Below are 23,361 nucleotides of genomic sequence, written 5' to 3'. Positions count from 1 at the left end.
TCTCAAAGTTAAATTTGGAGAACTCTTGGGCCCATCTCAACTGCCTTTGGTTGAGCACTCGCGCCGTTCTCCAGTACTCTAGATTTTTATGGTCCGTGCACACTTGCACTTTATGTTGTGCACCAACTAGCAGATGCCTCCATCTCCGGAACGCCTCATGAATAGCAAGCAGTTCTCGGTCGTACACCGTGTAGTTCCTCTCGGATTTGTTCAGCTTCCGCGAGAAGAAGGCACACGGACGCCACTCCGACTCCTCCTTCCCCGGCTGCAGAAGAAGCACCGCCCCTATGGCTCTGTCAGATGCGTCTGTTTCAACCCTTAGCTTCTTTCGTAAATCCACATGCAGAAGTTGTTCTTCAGAGGCGAAGGCCCTTTTCAGTTCCTCAAACGCTCGCTCCGCCTCCGCCGTCCATACAAACTTCTTCTTACTGCTGAGACAGTCAGTGATGGGCGCCGTCAGATGGGCGAAGTTGCGGATGAACTTACGATAAAAGTTTCCAAACCCTAGGAACCTCTGCACATCCTTCTTGGTTTTGGGTGTTTTCCATTCCAGCACTGCCTGTACCTTGCCGGGATCCATGGCCAATCCCTTGTCTGACAGGCGGTACCCCAGGAATTCCACCTCCTTGGTATGGAACCGACACTTCTCCAGTTTGACCCACAGCCTGTTGGCTTGCAGTCTGCTCAACACTTCTCTGACGTCTCTCACATGTTGCTCCTCATTCTCAGAATACACCAACACATCATCTAGAAAGGCAACGCAATTCTTGTAGAGCAAAGGGCCCAGCACGTGGTTCATAAAAGATTGAAAACACGCGGAGCCTGCTTGTAATCCAAATGGCATAACGAGGTATTCAAACGCCCCCAAAGGGGTAAACATGGTGGTTTTCCATTCATCCCCTTTCCTTATGCGTATCAGGTTGTACGCCCCCCTTAGATCCAGCTTTGTGAAAATCTTTCCCTTCCTCACCATGGTCAAAATATCATCAATTCTGGGCATAGGGAACGCCACCGGTTCAGTCACTGCATTCAGCCGCCTAAAATCACATACAAGTCTCGGCTTGTCCGCATTTTTTTTGTCCACAAAGAACACTGGGCTCCCCCCTGCTGCTTTGGACTCTCTGATGAAGCCTCTCTTCAGGTTCTTGTCAATGAACCCTCGCAACTCCTGCATTTCCCTGTCTGACATGGCATACAACTTGCCCACGGGAAGCTGTGCTCCAGGGAGTAAATTGATCTGACAATCAAAGGGTCTATGAGGTGGTAGTTGGTCAGCTTCCTTCTCGCTGAACACGTCGCTGAGATCTGCATACTGTGGTGGTACCTTCACCTTCCCCATTACTTCAGTCCCTGCTAGGGTGGCTTGGGCCCCTACTGAACCCTTCTCCCCTTTGCAGTGTTCTAGGCAATGTGCTGAACCAAAGGACACCACTCTTTGATGCCAGCCAACCAGCGGATCATGTAGAGCTAGCCAGCTCATTCCCAAAATAATGGGAGCGCCTCCCAGGGTGGCCACATTAAACGCTATCAGTTCTGTGTGCCTTGCCACCCTCATTATCATTGGGACAGTCTGCAAGCGGACTCCTCCTCCCAACAACTCCCTGCCATCAATCGTGGTCACCTGCAGGGGGTTGCTTAAAGGGATGGTCTGTATCTGGTGTTCAGCAGCAAACTCCTTGCTCATAAAATTGCAGGAGCTGCCTGAGTCCAATAGCGCCTTTATTTTTAGGGGATGCCCATTCTGCAGCTCTAGCGACACTTCAATCACTAGAGCAGGTCGAGGAGCTTCTGGCACGGGCACTTTCACTGCTCTTTGGCCTGGCTGCAGTGCCCCAATTGTGGCAACCAGGCGTTGGCTTTTACCTGCTCCGCTCCCCCTTCTTCTCCCCCCTCAACAGCTCCCACCATCCCTTGCCATTCCTTCCTCTGGGGGCAGACTCTGGCAAAGTGGCCTGGCTGTTGGCAGAGATAGCATTTCCGGGGGCCCTTTCCCTCCTTCTTAGCTCCCTCGCTGGTTTTTGAAAATGCGCGCGCGCGCGCTGTTCCGATTTCCATCGGCTCTGCCGGCGGGAAAGCTGGCTCAGGAATGTCTGGAATGCGGAACTCCTTCCAACGTTCCCCTCTCCCTTCCCGCCTCTCCAAGGCTCTTGCCTCCTGCCGCGCTCCTATGGTCAGCGCAGATTTGGTCAGCTGATCCATAGACTCCGCCCTGGGGCTCCGTGCCAGCTCGTCTTTCACCCCCGAAGAAAGACCTTCTTCAAATAGCATTTGAACGGGTGCCGCCGATAAATCCCAACTCAGTCTGTGAATCAGCATGGTAAACTCAGTCCAATATTCACGGACAGATCGACTCCCCTGCTTACAAGCCATTAGCTGTCTGCGCACCACCCCTTCCTCAATATCGCTGGAAAACATGATATCCATTGCACGAAAGAACTTCATTGTGTCCTTTAGTATGTCATTGTGCGTTGCCATTAGGGGTCGAACCCAGTCTCTAGCCCCTTTCTCAAGATGCCCAATTACAAAAGCAACTCGCGATTCCTCATCAGGGAACTCATCGAACTGCACATTAAGGGCATATTGCATCTCTGTCCTAAAAGCATGGTAGTCCTTGGGGTCCCCCCCAAATTTCTGCACCAATCCTGGTACCTTTCTGGGGAATTGAGTGGCTCTCCCCTTCTTGTCGGCATCCTGAGCCCTTCTCTCCTCCAGCCTCGCCGTCTGCAGGGCCAGTTGAACCTCCAACGCTCGGTATCTATCTTCCAAGCTTGGACCAGCTCCAGCCCCTGCTCCTCCGGTTCCGGTTGGTTCGCTCATGATGCCTTCTCTTGCACAGGCAGCGTACAAAGACTGTCGGACTGCTGTGAGGGTTTGATTAGCTGCTTGTGCGTGAAAACGTGCTCCCTCAGAGTTTGTGCGCCCCCACAAACCTCCGTGTGTGACGGAGCTCCTCAAACATGTCTGCTCTAGTCACTAGTAGAGTCCGACAGTGGCTGTCTGCGGAAGCGTTTCCAGCAAAGAAGTTCCTTAACGGAAACGCGTCTCCTGGACTCACGGCGTGACAGTTTCCTGCGAGGTATGGGTCTCCCTATGGGAGACTCCGATACCTCACCACTGTTCTCGCTGGAAGCCTCCCTGAGCCCTCCCTCCTGCTCGCATTCCCTCAGAGACCCACTCCTCCCCCTGCTGGTCCCTGCTTCAGCAGTTGAGTCTCTTTCATCCTGCCTGAGTCCCTCCACCACCTGATGCTCTGATGGCAGTTCCCTGACAAAAACATTAGGTTAACATTGCTAATTATGATACACAAATCATATTACTTGCATACAGTGACAATATATAAATTAAGTGCTATCTGGTTGCCCTTTATATTCCAGTTTGCCCTTCGATCCTTAACAAGTTTCATGTTCATGAAAATAAAACATTTTCATGTTGATTTTCTAATTGGGTTTTTCTCTCTCAAGAATTATAAATGAAGAAAATTGCCTATTTTTTATTTTTTCAGAGAATGCAATTGGATATTATTCTGACGAGTTTGCAGGACCATACTCATGTAGCCTCCTTGCTTGGCTATAGCTCACCACCTGATGCTCCAGATGTTTCCTCACTCTGTATTGCTTATGGGACTATTGCTGATCCAACATATGATGTCCAGAGTAATCATCCAGATACTCATCTGGCTGAAATTTTAATGAAGACCCTTCTGCGAAATTTAGGATTTTATACAGTAAGCTTAGAATTTGAATTTTATTTCTGAATACCAATTAAGTTGGAATTGTTTCATACAGTCGTTCCCAGTTGGTGCTCTGCGGACCTCCTGGGGTCTGTGGCACCATTCACATAACAAAAACTTCCATAGTGGTGTCAAAGTAGGGGATCCATGGCTTGACTTTTGAAAAATGGGGGGTCTACAGTACTTAACCAATTGGAAACTTGATTTAATACAACAAACTAGGACAGAGGTGAATTGGAAAGGGATTTGCCCATCCCAAAAATGCCCTCACTTTACAGCAACGTTCAGTGGGGACTATAAACTATGCAACAACCATCACCCATTCAGAGTGAGGGGTGCAAGTAATTGTCCTCACTCTTAATTGGCTTTTTGACATTGCCATGTAGTCATATCCAACTATATAGTTCTGCAGTATCATTGCACTGACTACATGATTCCTGATTGGCTAGGATCATGTTGCCAGCACAAATATGACAGTATTCTTTAAAAATTGTGTTGAAGCAGTTGTCAAGAGAGGCACAAACCTGGCGTTGTTCTTGAAAACTCATTTTTATATGCAGAAGCTACCAGCTGCTTGGTCCTTTTTTTCTTTAGTCAGCTCCTTTTTAAAGTTGCATATTAGTTGGATTTCTTTCAGACTCTTCTTCCTTCAGCTTATTTGGGGGCAAAACTGAAACTTAGTTATTACTGGAAACTACCAGTGGCTTTCCATTAACAAAAGCATAGGGTTGTATCTAATGCTAGTCCTAGACCCATTGAAGTTAATAAACATGACTAACTTAGGTCCATGGATCTTTCACTTTGACTGGGACTTAATTGAACCCATAGTTTATAAGATTCTGAGTAAGAGGAGCCAGGTTGAAGTTTCCTAGGCATAACAATAAGAAAGATGAGAATGATATGAAAATGTACATGATTATTCTTGTAACTGTCTAGGATCAAGCATTTGGGGAGCTGGAGAAGAACAGTGACAAATTTTTACTTGGAACATCATCATCAGAAAACAGCCAGCCTGCTCATCTACATGAGCTGTTGTGTTCCCTGCAGAAACAACTTCTGGCATATTGTCATATCAACAGTGTTAGTGAGGTTAGTGCTGTGACTTTTCATATGTATTGATGAGTATACTTGCTCCATAATGGGTGGAACAAAAAGGACCAATAAGGATATTTGGCTCTGACTTTTAGAAATCTGATTCTGTGAACAGAAGTTCATCATTCCCTCCTATTTTCAATGTTCAGAGGTAAGTGGTGGTGCTTATGCAGCCAAAACAACACAATTCACGCGCAAGAGAGAAGTATTAGCAAGTGCAGGGAAAACCCAAGATTTGCAGTACAAAAAACCTTTTTTAAAAAAAACCTAGGGGGAGAACCCTGCCCAAATCATCCCAGGGAGAACTGATCATACTCAGTGGCAAGAGAATGGTGCCTAGCTTTTAGAGGGGAAAATGGAGAAATTGTGTGGGAGGCAAAGTAATGGAATGGAGTCTCCAGGAGTAGGGCCATAGCTAGTTGGCTTGAACCCTAAACTCCATGCTGCAACATATTGTTGCAGGTTTCCATTTGTAAAGCATATTTAGAATGTTTCTTTTGTTCCTAGAATTCAAGTAGTGTGTCGCTCCTGCACAAGCACCTTCAACTTCTACTGCCTCATGCTACAGATATCTATTCCCGCTCTGCTACTTTGCTGAAGGAGAGTTCTTGGAATGGTAGTGTTGGGGAAAAACTAAGAGGTGTGTGTTACTTATTAGATCATGCGCAATATAAGGAATGTGAGCAGCAGAACCGAACAAGTTTGTTTTTTAAATGAGTCCATTTGCTGCTCAGGTTTTTTGCCAGTTGTCTCTTCTTTTGCCAGATCTTGTACAGGTATATTTAGATGTCTTTGCAATCTGAGAATTTAGGTATCAACTCTTAGAAGGAAATACAACAAAACAGCACATGTCTTTCAAGACCTCTTCCTCACCTTTACACTCCTTTTTGGGAGTTTTCTAGGTGCCTTTCATCATAAGAGCAAGTTACACAGTTACCCTAAAGTCAGTAAAAATGCAACAGAAAAAAGCAGCAGTGAATAAACCAGAATAGGGGGTGCACACCAAAAGGGGGGGGGACAGTGGTCAAGCCAAAAGTTCTTTACGGGTTGACTTAAGACTATCCAGGAGGGGAAGAGGTGAATTTCTCTGGCTGGAAGTTCCACATTGTGGCACTGCTATAGAAAGGCCCTTGCCCTCATTCCCACCAACAGCGCCTCAGATTGTGGTGCAGTGGGGAACACAGAAGAGTCTTTCCTGCGGGCCACAGTGAATGGGCAGGATATAGCCTGTCAATTCAGTATAAATTAAAATGGCTCCATCAACCTACCCTTGTTTGGGAACTATATTTAGTTTTGGAGACCCTTATTATCCCTTTGCCACAGAGCGGGGTAACAAATAACAATAAGAATCTCACAAAGATTTATATTGCAATACAGTTGTTAGTCTTTAAGATGCCACATCATTTGCTGCTGTTGAAAAATCCAACCATGGTTACCCTTTTGGAATTTATTAATGAAGTTATCATTTCCCCCTCCATTGCAGATGTAATTTATGTCTCTGCAGCCGGAAGCATGCTTTGCCAAATTGTCAATTCCTTGCTCTTACTGCCTGTATCAGTAGCCCGACCTTTATTGAGCTATCTGCTGGATCTGTTGCCACCTCTGGATCGCCTTAACAGACTGTTGCCAGCTGCTGTTCTCTTAGAAGATCAGGAATTACAGTGGCCTCTTCATGGTAAGGCATTCAGTGCAGTACTTCTGCCTTCTGAAAGATAGGAATTGTAGAATGCAAATATGCTTTATGAATTTTGGGTAAAATGTGTTGTTCACCTGAACTTACCTTGGTTTATGTGCCCACTCCCCCCCCCATTTTTCTATGGTCAACCCTCACCAGAAACAGCATCACCTCCTAGTTCTGGTGTACCAGTTACTTGTGAGTACAGAGAAAGGATAGCAATTTCACAGTATGCTTTCACAGAGGTTCAGCTCTAGGACTTCTAAAGTAATCTGGAGGCCCAGTAGGCTAATTGCTGCTGCTATACCTACCACCTTTGTTAACGTGAGCACCAGCCCCTTAGGAATTAGCCTTGTTTTTTCCTAATCAGACCCCTGGTACGTTTTGCTGTAGACATTTTAAGGAGTATTTTTTAACCACTTCGGACATTACTAAGGTAATTGCGCTGAGTGTAAATCCCCAAGGGGGTCCTCCCTTGCTGAAGAGTTTTCTCTGAAATGAATTCTTCAATTAGGTCATGTGCCTTCAAATGTTTTTCATCCTGATCTTCATTCAGCTCAGTGGAGGTAAATGTATGTGAATGAATACATCCATAGGTTGGTTCCTGCCACTGAAATGGGTGAGGAATTTGTTTTGGGAGCTTGTGTAGACATTGGAACTTGCATGCTCAGTACAGATCACAGGATGGGTGGGTGGGCTTGCATATTCTATTCAGAAAAAAATGACTATTAATATTTCAGCTATTAATATTTCTAGGTGGACCTGAACTGGTTGATCCAGCTGGGGTGCCCTTACCACAGCCTGCACAGTCATGGGTGTGGCTAGTTGACCTTGAGAGAACTGTGGCTCTGCTTATTGGACGCTGTCTTGGTGGAATGCTTCAAGGATCACCTGTGTCACCAGAAGAGCAAGATACTGCTTATTGGTTGAAAACACCACTGTTTAGTGATGGAGTTGAAATGGACATTCCCCAGTTAGGTAATCTCTTCAACTGCTTTATTGATGTGTGAATAAGGTGGCACACATGTGGATGCACCGTTGTGGTTTGTTAGAATAATTATCTTGCTAACTCAGTCCAAAAGTCCATCTAGTTCAGCATCCTGTCTCTTCAGAGTGGGCAGCCAGATGCATCAGAGAATCTCACAAGAGGACCAGGGAATTTCTGGCTTTAAAACCCCAAAAGGCAGGGCTTTAGGGAGAGTTCCACATGAGAGGGATGGTTCAGTGGGTGAGAAAGTGATGGGCTTGCAAAATTTCAAACTTTGGGTGTGTTTTTCTCTTTTCCTTTCTCAGTCTAGACTGAGGAAAGTGGGAAGACGTCATTCCCATATCGGGAGTAGTGCAGTCACTTTGCTAGTAGCAGAGAGAGCAATTTGCTTTTTTGCCCAAAAGGACAACGACTATCTTCTAAATGGGGTGGAGTTTGTCTTAACTTAAAGCTGTCTTTCCTTGCTGCACTTATGCTTAAAATTTCCTTTTGGAACACCAGCACAATGCCACTTTGTTGGCTTTCTTCAAATTCCTCCTCCAAACCCACTTTTTTCAGGAGACTTTGGTATTGTCTATTTCCCCACCATGTTCTACTGTAACTGTGTTGAAGCATATGTGACTGCAATATAAATGCCTGTTCTTTCTCTTGTTTGTCTCCATCTCCTCCTTTCCTCTATGTTGAATTCTGGATTGTAAGATTCTCAGGACACGGACCTGTTGTCTTGTGTTCTCTAAAGTGGCAAGCACATTGATGGTGCTGTATAAATGGTTAAGACCAGATTATCTTAGGGACTATACACAAGCCTACCCCAATCTTGAGATTGTCATTGGCGATGCTTCTCCCTGCTGTGTCATTAATTTTTTTAAAAAAATAATATTTATTACTTTTATAAATTACAAAAAGAGCAGAAAAAAACAGAAAAAAACAAAAACACACACAATACAGTACAATATATAAACAATGCAAAACACAACCTAAACTCAAAACTAAAGACATTAAACTAAACTAAACAAACCCCACTCCCTAACCTTAACCCTAAATAAAACAAAACAAAAACAATTTAAAAACATACATCCTCCCTTTTCCGTACTGTATCTTTCATTCCCTTGTTTCCTCGACCTCCTCTCACCTCCCTTTTTGTATTCCACTTATATGAATTGTTTCAACAAATCCTTTCCATCTTTCTCCATTTTCTATCATATTGTAAATAACGTATTTTTTTAACCTTATTTTCCATTAAAACTAAAATACTTATATATGCTTAACTCCTTATAACATTTCTGCTAAGCCCATAAAAAATCATTCCACCATTTTTCTATCACTCATTAGTTTTACCATATGTCTATATATAAACTTTAAATTTTCCAATCTTCTTCCACCATCTCCTCTCCCTGGTTTCGGATTCTGCCAGTCCTTTCCGTCAACTCCATAAAGTCCATCAACCTGGTGATCTTATGTCCAAGGCTCTTAACTCTTTTCCAAGTCCCTTCTGCAGGTCTTCTTCATTTTCTTTAATGCTAAAGAGCAAATCTCGGGAAAACTCCAACCTGTCAATCCTTTTCTTCCTTCTGAACAGATCAGCCAAATTTCCATAGTTGAAGCCACAGTCCATAAAGTATTTCAGGGCATATTTCAAGATTCCTCCAAATCCAAAGGCCCCCAAAACTTCAATCTCCTCCAGGCCCAAGTCCATGTCCCAAAAGTCAGTTAATCCCTGCATAGAGGGATCTTTCCAACTTTCCTTCTTTAGTTCAAGCCGGGATCCATTCCTCAAAATCTGACTTTCCTAGATTCAATCATAAAAGGCTCAACTTATAGTCATCAATTTGCTTCTGTAAAGCCATGGATCCCGCTTGAATTATTTTATGTTCAACAACAACAGCTTTCTCCTCCTCCTCCTCCTCCTCCACCATTTGTCCTGCCAAAATGGATTCCTGCACCAAGTCCTGAATTATTTCTGTGTTGGTGTTCACTTTTTGACTCAGATTAGTCACTTTCTGTTCCAAATTATCAACTTTAAAGTCATGTCATCTATCTTCTTGTGAAGCTGTCCCAGCGAACAGCTTATCTTACATAAAACAGTCACAATGGCCTCTCCTGTCAACATTTTTTAGTGGTCCAAGGTCAGTCTCTGGTTCTCAGAATCCTTATCTGCAGCTGGAATTCCCCCAGTTACACTCCTGTAACAGTTTCAAAAGCTCCCTCTAGAGGGAAACAGTCTCCAATTGTATCAGTTCTTTCAGGCACAACTCAACCATTAAAGATAAATTTTCAGTTACTTTTCCTCTTTTTTAAACGCAGAGAAGGACAATGGAAACAGTATCTTACTCTTATTTATCTAGCTGTCAAATCCGTTCTGTCAATGCACTCTCTCCAAACGTCATCTGGCAGCCCGTTCCCAGGTTCAGAGCAGTGGTAATTTGATTTTTCACTCTCTCCTGCAGGCTCACTAAGTCCAGAATTTCCCCCTCTTCTCCTGCTTCCAAGGAGGGTTTTGTGTTTTAAACCGATGGAAATTTAATCCTTTGCCAAAAGCTTTCAAAGACTTTAACTTGTAATGTCTTTGCTTCAGTCTATTTACAAAAACGGAAGGCGGACTTCCTGTTTATGACCTTCCCGCTTCAGTGCCAAATTAAGATATTTAAAAATCCAATTTTCCGTTCTACTCACGGGTAGTTGTTTAAAATCCAATTGTCCACAGGAAAAAGTCAGCGCTCTCCGGCAACAGCAATGCGGCTTCACTCCGTGAAAGAAGCAGTCGATTCAAAGCACCGCGCCACTCACCCCACATCGCTCCGGATCCCCGAAACAGGGTTTCCCTGTGAGTAGGGGAGGCGCAAAAGGTGCCAGCCGAATCCCAGGTTCACAAGCTTCTCCCGCTTGTGATTTCCATGGGTCTCCACCTTCGCTGTGGCGGTCAGACCCTGTTTTTCACGGAGCAAGTTCCTCCCGAACGGAGGAGCTCCGCCATTGCCTGAGGCGCCAACCCGGAAGTCTGACTGTCATTAATGACATTCCAGTTGATGAGAACCAGAGACAGAACTTTCTCAGTTATTGCCCCATATTTGTGGGAGATTTACCAGACCCTCTCCTTCCTTCAAAAGAAAAAAAGAGTGTATTCGTTTTTAGGAAGATTTATCAATTGCTTTGTTTAATTGCTAGCTTACTTCTATTTTTATTTTGTTGTTTGAATTGAAGTTTTTTTACTGGTTTTTATTTATACTTTCTTAGTAGTATTGTTTGCTGCTGTACAAATACTTTTTGCATTGAAAAGACATCATTTGCCAATCTAGTGCCCTCCAGATGTTTTGGGCTTCATCTCCCATCAGCCCCAGCTAGCACAGCCATGCTTCTGTCAGCCTAGCACAATATGGCCATGCTTGCTGGAGTCCAGAAGATCAGGAGGGCACCAGGTAGGCAAAGGCTGATCTAGAATCATAGAATCATAGAGTTGGAAGAGACCACAATGGCCATCGAGTCCAACCCCCTGCCAAGCAGGAAACACCATCAGAGCACTCCTGACATATGGTTGTCAAGCCTCTGCTTAAAGACCTCCAAAGAAGGAGACTCCACCACACTCCTGGGCAGCAAATTCCACTGTCGAACAGCTCTTACTGTCAGGAAGTTCTTCCTAATGTTTAGGTGGAATCTTCTTTCTTGTAGTTTGGATCCATTGCTCCGTGTCCACTTCTCTGGAGCAGCAGAAAACAACCTTTCTCCCTCCTCTATGTGACATCCTTTTATATATTTGAACATGGCTATCATATCACCCCTTAACCTCCTCTTCTCCAGGCTAAACATGCCCAGCTCCCTTAGCCGTTCCTCATAAGGCATCGTTTCCAGGCCTTTGACCATTTTGGTTGCCCTCCTCTGGACACGTTCCAGTTTGTCAGTGTCCTTCTTGAATTGTGGTGCCCAGAACTGGACACAGTACTCCAGGTGAGGTCTGACCAGAGCAGAATACAGTGGCACTATTACTTCCCTTGATCTAGATGCTATACTCCTATTGATGCAGCCCAGAATTGCATTGGCTTTTTTAGCTGCCGCGTCACACTGTTGGCTCATGTCAAGTTTGTGGTCAACCAAGACTCCTAGATCCTTTTCACATGTACTGCTCTCAAGCCAGGTGTCACCCATCTTGTATTTGTGTCTCTCATTTTTTTTGCCCAAGTGCAATACTTTACATTTCTCCCTGTTAAAATTCATCTTGTTTGTTTTGGCCCAGTTCTCTAATCTGTCAAGGTCGTTTTGAAGTGTGATCCTGTCCTCTGGACTAATAGCATTCTCTGAGTGCTGTTCATTGTGTAGCCAAAACACCATCCACACACGAGGAGGTATCAGTAGCCGTGGGGAAAGTACAAAAAAGGCTTCAGAAAAAAGTGAGGGGAACCCTCAGAAGGACCTCCTGAGGACTGAGCATGCTTGCTGGCCATGGAATGCTTGATGTATTTGGGCTGCTGGGAGATGTATATGTATGGGGTGGCGGCAGTAGAATGGAAAACAACATGGCTGGCTTGTTGGAACCCTTTTGAGTCAGGCCCCACTTGCAAGTACCTAAATAGATAAATAATGACATGGCTTTTCATCTCATTTTAGACAAGTCCATGAGTTCCTTGTTAGAGGTAGCTCTTTCTGGAAATGAAGAACAAAAGCCGTTTGATTACAAGCTTTGCCCAGAAATCTCTGTCTTTGTGGATTTGGCTTTGGGGTGTGCGAAGGAGCCTGCTCGTAGCCTCTGGGTCAGCATGCAGGACTATGCAGTGAGTAAAGGTAAGTTCTTGGAAGCAAAAGAGCGACCTCCCACAGCGACAATAATTAAGCTTTTCTGTGCTCATTTTGGAGGAGGGGCTCTTTCATTATTTGTTTAGTTAAAACAAAAACCCAGGGTGTGGATCCACCTAGAACTCTTAAAATTTCAGTGAAGTCCTTGGGTTGGGGCACACCATTTGAGAAACCACTTTGTCATGGCCATTTTAGTTTAGGAAAGATATGTATTTTCTGAAATTAGTTGCATTTCTATTGTAGTCAACTTGCTTATTAAAATAACTGTACATTGGACATCTGCTGGCACAACCATATTGTTTAAAGCAGCTTTAGACACATAATAAATAGCAACTAGCATAGAACTACATGACCTTCTGCCTGCTGACCACACCTCATGGCAATGAAGTGTATCTGCCATTACTCTGAAAAACCCATCCCAATTTGATAGCCCACTTCATAGAACTTGGTGCTATTTCATGGTGTGGGTGGGTAGGAGTGCAATATTTTGGGGTGAATACTGCCCAGTGTCAGAGCAGTGAAGTCCTTATTGAGGCTTTCAGCAAGCTCTGCTCACTGATCATGCCACATGGCTATTGCAAAATGAAAAAAGGAAGTTCCCACTGGCAAGACAGCAGAGCTTCAAGTGAATTTAGGGCCCACTCTTACCTCTGGCTCCTCCCACCACTGGCATTCATCCCCAGAAGGTTTTCCATTGAGGGAATGCAGCCCTTGGGGTGAAAAAGATTCCCCACTCCTGGTTTAAGGCAAAAATGCAGGCTGAATTATTGAAATATGGCTGAATAATTTGATGCTGTTTTAACTGTGAATATTTCAGGAAACTGATCAGTTCCTTTTCCCCTACCTCTTCAGATTGGGATAGTGCCACCCTGAGTAGTGAGTCGCTTTTGGATACTGTGTCTAGATTTGTTCTTGCTGCCCTCCTGAAACATACAAATTTGCTTAGTCAAGCAAGTGGTGAGAGCAGGCAAGTACCCAAAAAGCATTTTGAGACCTTTCCCCCTTGTGTTAGAGAGATTTCCTGTACTCTTAGCCTTATGTAACTTTTGTGTCTTTTAGGTATCAGCCTGGCAAAGCCTTAGTAGAAGTATATCGGTGTGTGTATAAAGTGCGGAGTCGTTTGCTTGCTTGCAAGAATATGGAACTTATTCAGACTAGGTCGTCTTCAAGGGATAGATGGGTAAGACTAAAGACTGGCACTTCAGCTCCTCTTTCTTACGTAGGGCAGGAAAATTGGTTTAACATGAAAGACTGCATAGTTGATTATTGTTTTGAGGCCAACAATTATGTGAGCCTTTGTCTACAGTTTTGCTCACTTTCAATCCTATTTAGATGTGCCCCAGTATATTTATTTCAGTTTCAAATTTTTGCTTGGTTCTGTTTTCTCTGTAGCTAGGGTTTTGTTTTTTTAAAAAACATTCCTTTGTTTTACAGCATGTTTTACTTTTGGGGGGTGGGTGGGTTCTATGGACCACAAATAACACTGTGTTTTTAAATTAATTTGCCTACTGCTTTGAATTGTGGGGCAGTGGTTTATAAGGCTTATGTTGGTAGCTGTTTCTTCCGTTAACTGGACTTGGGAGAAGCTTCTCTGCTTCCTGGTCAAACTGCTTTGAGAAGGAGGAAAAGGGATCTTCTAGCTCTAAATTAGGGAGGCTTTTCTTGCCTGCTTTCCTATCTTCCTTGTTCTTAAGAAGGAGGTTGCTGAACTAGTTGAAGTTTCCTGATTTGATTCATCATGGATCTTTTTCTGTTCTTCTGCTCCCGCCAAAGCAGTTACAGACTTGGCATGTTGGTGCCATTCCTCTTGCATTGTCCCTCCCCTTAGAAGGTTCCACAAAAAGCCTTGTCATTATTGTCACAAGTATAAAATGGTTGTCTGCATCCACTCACACAAGCACAGATAGTGGAATTATTACTTCATCGCTTCATAAATTTTTGCAGAGGCAGTCATCCTGTGACCTGTGCTTATGGTGAAGCAATTTTACCACTGCCATTTTACTATGAATTCAGCTCCACAGCCTGAAAGGACTCTGTGAGTCCACTGCTGTTCAGCACAATCACTACTGTTTCCTGTTTTAATTTAGGGGCAGATTTTTTTCCAGCTTGAAGCCAACCTTCCGGGGGCCTTGTGCCAGTGGTGGATGGGGTCAGAGGCAGAAGTGGGTGGATGTGATTCTTACCTCCGTACAGAACACTCTACAGTGGTACCTCGGGTTAAGTACTTAATTCATTCCGGAGGTCCGTTCTTAACCTGAAACTGTTCTTAACCTGAAGCACCACTTTAGCTAATGGGGCCTCCTGCTGCCGCCACACCGCCGGAGCACGATTTCTGTTCTCATCCTGAAGCAAAGTTCTTAACCCGAGGTACTATTTCTGGGTTAGCAGAGTCTGTAACCTGAAGCATATGTAACCCGCGGTACCACTGTATTCCATCCATACAAAAGTCAGGTTTCTACTTACCCTCCAGGCAAACAAAGTGCTATCATAGTTCAAGGACACATTCCAGCTGTGCTGCGGGAAAGAGTGTGTGACTTAAGGAAGAATCCTAGGGACCAGGTAGAGAGAAGGCTGCATTTGGCCCCCAGGCCTGAGGAACCTCTCCCCTGGTTTGATTTAAGAACATACTTCTTATTAAGCAATGAATTCTTCATATCTTTGAACCTTACCCTCTCTCCTCCCCTATCCCAGATGTCAGAAAATCCAGACTCTTTGGACATTGATGCCCAAGAGCACCCCTTTACTCGGACCATTGATGAAGAAGCAGAGATGGAAGAGCAGGCAGAAAGAGAAAGAGAAGAGGGGCACCCAGAACAAGAAGAGGAAGAGGAAGAAAGGGAGCATGAAGTTATGACAGCTGGCAGTAAGTAAAGTTTGGAAAAGATTCCACAGAAGCTTGTTCAAAGAGAGTCCCATTGAAATGAATGGGGCCTTCAACAGGAGTTTTAACTGTGATGAAAAAAAGTCACCTGAATAATTTTTACAGCCCTTGAGCTCTGCCTAGAAGTTAAGACCTTTGTTTTTGTGTTGCATGTTACAGAAATCTTTCAATGTTTCCTATCAGCCCGTGAAGTAGCTCGCAGTCGAGACCGAGAGAGAATAAATGGTGGGGCAGGGGCTCGAATGGATGACCAGGCCCCTCAGTCCCAGCAAGAACGCAGAGTCAGCAGAGACCTTCCTGAAGGACAAGATTTGTACACAGCTGCCTGCAACTCTGTGATCCATAGGTGTGCTTTGCTGATTCTGGGAGTCAGCCCCGTTATTGAGGAGCTGCAGAAGCGAAGAGAGGAAGGGCAGTTGCAACAGCCATCAACTGGTACCGCAGAAGGGATTGGACTCATGACCAGGTGCGATTAATGAACTGTGCACAAGAGCAGCCAGCAGCTCTTGAAACCTTGCTAAGTAATCTGCTAGAAACCTGCTTGAAACCTAGCAGTAATCTGCTAAGGTAGGGTGAGCCTGCCAAATCCTAACAATAGGCATCAGAGGTCCTACTGTTTGTTCCAGAGCAGTTAGTGGTACATTGGGCAGGTCTTAGAGTCAGGCCCTTTCCTTTGGTAGTGCCTAATTTGTGCAATGAGCTCCAGGGGATGGGGGTGGTGGTGGTGGAATATGCCAGGCTTTGTCTCTGGTGAAAGGGGAAGTCCTTGTTTGAGAGAGCATTCTGTTGGCACATCAGACTTCCCTGTGCATATTGTTAAACCCTAGGAGCTGCACTTTGCCTGCTCTTATGGAAGCATAGAATTGTAGGGTTGGAAGGGACCCCAAGGGTCATCTGTTCCAACCCCCTGCTATTCAGGAATCTCAACCATGACAGATGACCATCCAACCTCTCCTTAAAAACCTGCAAGGATTTTGTTCCACTGTCAGATGTTTAGTCAGAATCTCCTTTCTTGTAACTTGAATCCATTGGTTTTGGTCCTGTCCTCCGGAGCAGGAGAAGACAAGCTTGCTCCGCCTTCCATGGGACGGCCCTTGAGATATCTGAAGATGGCTGTCATACCTCCTCTCAGTCTCCTGAATTGGGCTAAACATACCCAATTCCCTCAACTGTTCCTTCCTCATAAGGCTTGGTTTCCAGACCAATTATCATCTTCAATTATTATCTTTTTTTTTTTTTTTTTTTTTGCATCTGCATGAAACAGAAGTGAAAGCCTTACTGCAGAGAGTCGCTCAGTCCACTCTAGTTCAAGTTACAAACTGATGAAATCACGGAGTGAATCTGATTTATCTCAGCCTGAATCGGATGAAGAAGGTTATTCACTGGTAGGTGAAATACTTTAAAGCTTTGCATAATGTTACTCTTGCTGGTTCAGCTGCTGAAGATGCCCTTAAAATGTTGTGAGTCTGTGTTGCAGTGGGATCTGCTTTCACATCAGCTCAGGACTTTATGGGTAGGTTGGGGCAAACCATCGCCCCCAAAGTGTGCATGGGGAGTTTACATGCAGTGGGATCTAATTGTTGCCATTGCTTAATTTCAGCCCTCTTTTCCCTGCTCTGTTTCATCACAAGTTGACTTTAAAATTCCCTTGGAGTTTGAAAAGCCACTCATGACATTGTGCAAAGGACTGCATTGCTTACCTTAAAAATTTGTTGGGAGAAAACAAGACATGACATTCAAAAGAACTTGGCAAATCAAGAATGTAGTCAATCCCACAGATTACAGAAGAATATTTGACAGTGTTAAAGCTGTGTAAGTGGCAGCATGATGAACCCAAGCTGGTCAGTCTCATGACAAAGTAACTTCAAACCATAGGTTTGAATAGCAGATGTCAAGTAAATTGGCTTATTTGTTTTAAAATTGGATGCCTGGTTTGTATGCAATGCTGGGACCAAGATTCTTTAAAGGCAATGCTAAACTCAGCAGAAGTCTCCCTTCCAGCTATGCAAGAGTAGGAGAAGAGAAGCAGGAATATGTGAGACCAACACTTCGCTTATCCACTTAGCAGCATGTGATGGTCTAGGACAGGGGTGTCAAACTCAAATTCATCAGGGGCCGCATCAGCAGTTTGGTCACCCTCAAAGGGCCGGTTGTATCTGTAGGACTATGTGTCCACTCTTTATTATCATAAATTATTGTCACTGCAATCAATTATTACTGTTTTTTTGTAATAATGTAAGTAATAACTAGCTCTGAAAGCAGAATCATAGTCAGAATAATGGCAAGTAGATATTCAAATGTACAATTATTGTACAGTTTATTGAAAAATGATTTTTGGTAACAGACAGTAATTTTTTTAAAACATACAAATATTGCCAAACAATTTTAAACAACTCTTGTTGAGACATTTCATTCTGAATCTGCTAGCCAGAGCCAGGCAGAGGATGATGGCAGGTGGGTGTCCTGCCCGCCACCAACATAAATCCTGGCTATGCCCATGACGTCGTGGTTCACCCTTGAGTTTAGAATCGCTCCCCAAGCCCTCCTCCCCGCCCCGACCGCCTCCAGCCCGCCTGCCGATGGCGGGGAGCCCCAATGGCTCCCTCTCCACCTGCTCGGAGCCCCGGCAGCCTTAGGTGAACCCCGCCTCGGCCGGCGCAGGAGCAGGAGCAGCGGTGGTGGCGGCAGCAGAGCCACCGAGCTTTGTGCTGGCGGCGGCGGCAACGACGGGAGGGGGCCTGCCGGTGGCTCGGATTGCGCCCGCCCGCCTTGGATGCCCACATCCCGGGCGGACCTGTCTCCCTCCGCAGCCCTCCTCCCCACTCAGGAGCCTTATGGGGGGTGGCAGGAAGCCTCTCTGCCCTTTCCTGCCTGCGGGGAGAACCCGACGGCCGGGCTGGGCACACAGGCTCTGAGAGGCAGCCCCGGCACCAGCAACTGACCAGTGGCCTTTGCAGCAGCGGCGGCGGCACCAGCAGCACCGGTGGCGGCAGCCTACCCCACTCCAAACATGAGCCCCCCCTTGGGGAAATAAGCCCCCTTGGGGGCACACGGAGCGCCTTTCGCCCTCTTCCCCCACCCATCGCATCTCCCTTTCCAGCGCCCTCCCTCCGTGCGTTCCGCCTTCCGCCGGCCCGGTGCTTGGAGGCTTCTATGAGTGTCTGCTTGGGGGGAGGCCAGCAGGAAGGTAGCCCCCCTTGCCCCCACGGCGGCCCGGCTCCGGGAGGAGGAAGAGGAGGAGGAGGATGTCTTTGCACACCACGCAAGTCCCCTCCCACTTCTCCCTGAGTTTCCCGAAGGCGCACAGCGCTGCGCTCAGCAAACGGCTGGGCTGCTTCGCCGCCTGGTGCGCTCAGGGTGGGCGCACGTGTTTGGGGCTGCCTGGGATTGGCCGCGACGGGGATCCGGCGGGCGCTGCCACCTGGCAGGCTTGCTGATCCCGTATCCGGAGGCTTTCTCTCTCCCGTCCTTTTAGAGTCTAAATAAAAGAATAATAAAAGGTGAAGGCTGGTGGCCGCCGCCGGCTACATGGGCCACATGACGAGGTCTGGCGGGCCGGATTCGGCCCGCAGGCCTTGTGTTTGATACCCGTGGTCTAGGATTATGTGAGAACTGGCCCATGGTATGATTTTCAAATTTGAGAGACCTGTGCAAAAACATGTTCAAATTCAGCACGGAATGGCTCCAGAAGTATAGAGGTGGTTGTCTTTCGGAAGTTCCCACTATGTTTTGTGTTCAGTATATTATATTTGGAATTGTTTACTCTGGTGGTAAGCTGCTGCATATAACTTAGAAATGAATGAGTTGCCTTTTTGTTTGCTGGTTAGGTAGAATTCCATCTCACAGTATCAGAGAGAGGCAAGACAGTGAAGGCCTCTCTGTGATCATTTGGCTCATGCCTTCCCAGAACTTCCCCATACAGTAGCCAATGATATCTGCCTTTGCTTACTTTCCTCTTCCAAGCCTGTCCCTTCTGTGTTGTGTCTGTTAAATTGAAAGCCAACATGAACAAACTCGAGTACATTGGTAGACATTGTATAAATGTAATAAAAAAGGTATAACACTAACACTCTTTTTGGTTATTTTTATTCACTATAGAGTGGAAGACGAAATGTGGATTTGGACTTGGCATCATCCCATAGAAAGAGAGGTAATAGTCTGTGTAGAAAAGCCAGTTTTTCTAGAGCAGTGGTCTTGAAACTTTGAAGCCTCAGAAAATCCTTCTGTGTTGATTGGTCTGCTACAGAGCCCCTCTATACTGCAGGGAATTATGGACATACACACAGTTCACACTCCCTGGAATCTGTGTGTGCTCCAGAGTGTTGTCAAGTTGCCTCTGCAGTTCTGTGTTGCAGGAGAATACTGGTAATGGTAGGTAAGACGCCTTTTGAGCATCTTGTCTGCCATGACTCTGGAACACAGTTTGAAAACCCACACTTTGACATACCTGTAATAGAAGGTAAAGAACAATGAGAGCTTTCTCCAGCAAATAAATGCCATGTAGTGCAGGCAGTTTCACTATTTGCCTGCTTCTGGGCCCAAAAGAGTGGGCAGGTTGCAAGGGTGATTTATCCTAGGTAGGGCTGGACAGTACCCTTGACTGAGATCCAGAGAACCGTTGCCATGGGCTGTAAACAATACAGAGCTAGGACGGAAGAATCAGCAGGGAGGTTGGTCAAAAAATTGTTTCAGTTCTCTGCTCATGCCTGCTCCCCTTGTCCCTGCTCTGCTTTCCTTGGAAAGTATCTTTGGGACTTGAACCCTTCATAAGGCTTTGGCTGGATGAGTGAGTTTATTCCCAGCTCTTAGTTACTCCTAGTTTTAATTACTCCTGTGGAGAGGCATCTTCTTGGGGCAGCTCTTACCTTATCTGATAAGCTCAGCCTGCTGCCTCACCCTCTATCTTTAGAACACACTGCGATTTTTCAAATGTGAAGTCACCTCATGAATTATTGCATAACTCCTCTTTAGCATTCACATGGTAAGGGGATATGAAGTGGTGCAATAATACCCCATCACTTCCTTACACTGCAGGAAGTTTGAGAAGCTGCACATTCATGAACGTTGCTCAAACATTTCCCACTCTTAAAGCTGTTTTCCATGTATGGACAGAATGCAGATTGAATGTTGTCTTCTGTACCCAATGTCTCTCTTTGTCTTCTGATTCTTGTGTGGTAGTGTGTTTACTCCTTTTTGGCCAGTTGAGCCCCAGAAAAAAGAAGAGCTCCAAGCAAGTACATGACGGCATGTTGTGATTTTATTTTCTCTCTCTAGCTTGCCTACATACTTTATAAAACATAAAATATGTGTAGCAGTTGTTCCACATTCATTTTGAAAATTTCATTACTAGAAGCTGGCATATAAGGACAAGTAAACAGTGGGGTTTTTGTTCCATCTAATGTTGGCAGGTAGACATAGGTATAACGGCTCACTAAAAATTCAAGTTGTAAGAATGTATTTAGCATGTTTCTGTTTATGTTCAGGGGATCAGCATTGAGAGGATCAATGAATTGTGTATTTGGCATGTTTCAGAAGCCAGGTTCATTGGCTGGCATCTCCACTGAAACGGCTGCGAAAAGGCTACTGTATGTGACCGTAGAGCAGCCTTCATCAGCTGGGTGCCTTCCAGATGTTTTGTGGACTATAACTCACATCAGCTCCAGTCAGCACCATTGTGCTGGCTGGGACTGATGGGAGTTATAGTCCAGAACCCCATTGCCAGTTTAATACTGAGAAAGGTAAACTACAGGGTTTGATTTGATATACTGTACTTACAAGTAATACAATAGCTTGTTTAAACCAAAGCAGGCAGCTTCCCCCAACCTTTCTTGAGGAGTCTTGTTAACTTAATCCAAAAGTATGACCATACTACCATTAATACTCTTTATCTGCTGCACCACCTTGTTCTGCAATCCCAAGTTTGTCAAATACTGCTCCTTGGGATTTTTTTGCCTTGTACAGAAGTAGTTCACCTGGTCTTCATCTGAACATAAGAAATGTGGTGCTGGATCAGGCCAATCTAGTCCCGCATCCAGTTCTCACAGTGGCAAACAAGAAGCAGGACCCAGACACAAGAACCACTCTCCCCCCCCTCCTATAGTTTCCAGCAATTGGTATTAAGGAGCATTCCTTCTCTGACTTTATCTTTTGTTGCTCCACTTTCAGTCCTCTATATGACTCATTTTTGCACAGGATAATTCCCGCCGAGCTGTTAAGGGCCTAGTGAAGAAGGCTTAAAATAGGAGTAAACAAGTTTTTAAAATCCAGGCAAAGCAAACACAGTAACGTCATAGTAAACCCCCCCCACTGTATGATAATCCTGTAATTTATTTTGTTTTAAAAATCCCACTCTCCCCAAGGAGTGCAGGACAATATACATGATTTCTGTTCCGTGCCCCTTTATCCCTGGAACAGCCCAAGGTGGATTAAAGTAAAAGGTAACAGGTAGCCTAGGGTCACTCAGTAAACATCATGGATTAGTAGGGATTTGAAACTGGGTTTTAATTGTCCTAGCCTAACTATCTAACCTGGGGCTACGCAATATGGTGCCCTCCAGATATTGTTGGGAGTACAACTCCCATTATCCCTGGCCACCATGTTGTCTACCACTGCTCTGACCACAGTAGCACGCTGGCTGATGCAGATGAGCTTAAGCTTCCAAGAGTAGGTCATGCTAGTATGTGGCTTTGTTCTGCTCACATATGCAGGATGCCTTGAATAACTGTTAGATGTGTTCAGACCATCTTTTTAAAAAATGCATAAGCTCTTTCACTTGTCCTTTCAGAGCCACTTCACAATAACACTCTTTTGATCACTTTTAAAGAAAACTTTTAAAAACCACAAATTCTTTTACATGCTTGCATTTTGTGTAGTAGCCTCTTTGATTTTAATGGTTGGGAGTTTCTCAAAGCACGTGGATAATCATAAATTTGGAGAACCGAAGTGTGTTGATCATACAACATCCCATCTAAAGGGGAGGGTTTAATGAAGAAAGTCATTTTAAATTTGCATGGAGGTCTGTAGTTGGTTTTGAGATTTTAGAGAAAGTAATTCCAACCCACAATTTAAAAATATTAAGTGATTTTGGTTACTCATTAGAATATGGGCTTTAAAAATATGAAGCAATATGTACTTTGAGCAATAACATAACCAAATTATTGTTAGAGAATTGAACACTTGTGTGTGGTACATACGTACGTGATTTAATTTACATTATCCATAGTTCAAACCATGCTCAAGACAGCTTACGACATGAAAAACCATATAATTAAACATAACAAAAATAGTCATAAACAATAAATAGAACATTAAAAAATACAAAACCAAACTGAACAATTTCCTCATAAATCACAATAAAACCTAAAATGTAGATACAAGAAACCCAACATCAACAACCTCCCCCAACAAAATTCCAAACAGTATCCCAGCCCAAGAGTCTGTTCAGCAGGCTCAGCTTTTGTAACTGTAGTCAGTCAGATGCTCACCCTCCCAGGCCAAGTGGGAAAGGTCTGCAAGACAGCAAGCAAGTTTTCCCGGACTCACCCAAGGTGGTATCCCCCCCCCCAAAAAAAAATGTTTTAGCTTTCATATTTTCAAGACAGAAGCTTGCTTTTGGCTGCATTTTGTGCCAATTCTTAAAAGTTAAATAAAGACACTAAACTTTGTGAAACAGTGTTTTTCGTGTACATTTTCATGAATGCAAGAGTTTAGTGTACCAAGAGGCATTCTGAGAAAGAAACCAAATTAGAGGAAGAAAGGAATCTGTTGGATGATGAGGCTGCCTTGGTGTGTGTGGCTGTATTGGTTCATGATAGCATCAGAAATGAGGAGGTACATTTAGGACATTCAATCCATTAAAAAGGGGACTTCCACAGAAAAGCTACAGGCCTTGGAATCACCAATACACCAAAGCTTTTTTCTTTTTCCTATCAGCAGTTCAGCTGAACAGTGCAACAGGCAGCAAATTTTGAATACACGGAATACTACTGCATAGGCACTGTTTCCGTTTTAATTATAATTCCATGCAAGCTTACAGTTAACTCATTTGGTACCAGTATGCAGCAGCAATGCAGAGTGTGCATAGCTGCCATCTGATATTTGGAGTAGTTCTCGTCATCTGTTTGGCTATCCCTGTGCCACCTCCTCCTTTGAACAGTCAGTAGCTATGCACACCCTGCATTGCTGCTGCATGCTGCTACCAGATGAGTTAA

At 44.7% G+C, this 23,361-nt stretch overlaps 1 protein-coding gene across 16 annotated transcripts in view; it reads left to right on the top strand.

Annotated features, from left to right (window-relative positions):
• HERC1 (HECT and RLD domain containing E3 ubiquitin protein ligase family member 1) overlaps positions 1-23,361 on the top strand; it is a 118,366-nt gene that overhangs the window by 35,069 nt on the left and 59,936 nt on the right. For 10 of the 16 annotated variants that reach the window (XM_081170469.1, XM_081170473.1, XM_081170471.1 and 7 more), the window contains exons 14-26: positions 3,503-3,724; positions 4,667-4,819; positions 5,330-5,462; positions 6,306-6,497; positions 7,254-7,475; positions 12,085-12,258; positions 13,123-13,237; positions 13,330-13,450; positions 14,962-15,133; positions 15,311-15,617; positions 16,416-16,536; positions 19,250-19,301; positions 20,330-20,395. In XM_081170469.1, coding sequence (XP_081026595.1) covers positions 3,503-3,724; positions 4,667-4,819; positions 5,330-5,462; positions 6,306-6,497; positions 7,254-7,475; positions 12,085-12,258; positions 13,123-13,237; positions 13,330-13,450; positions 14,962-15,133; positions 15,311-15,617; positions 16,416-16,536; positions 19,250-19,301; positions 20,330-20,395 — 2,050 coding nt within the window. The remainder of the gene's footprint in view (positions 1-3,502; positions 3,725-4,666; positions 4,820-5,329; positions 5,463-6,305; positions 6,498-7,253; positions 7,476-12,084; positions 12,259-13,122; positions 13,238-13,329; positions 13,451-14,961; positions 15,134-15,310; positions 15,618-16,415; positions 16,537-19,249; positions 19,302-20,329; positions 20,396-23,361) is intronic. The other 6 variants (XM_081170466.1, XM_081170465.1, XM_081170464.1 and 3 more) reach the window with 2 other exon arrangements.

The sequence above is a fragment of the Podarcis bocagei genome (assembly GCF_964188305.1).
Source record: "Podarcis bocagei genome assembly, chromosome: 14".
NCBI lineage: Eukaryota > Metazoa > Chordata > Lepidosauria > Squamata > Lacertidae > Podarcis > Podarcis bocagei.
The sequence above is the reverse complement of the archived record's forward strand: the minus strand, read 5'-3'. Positions and strand labels throughout refer to the sequence as shown.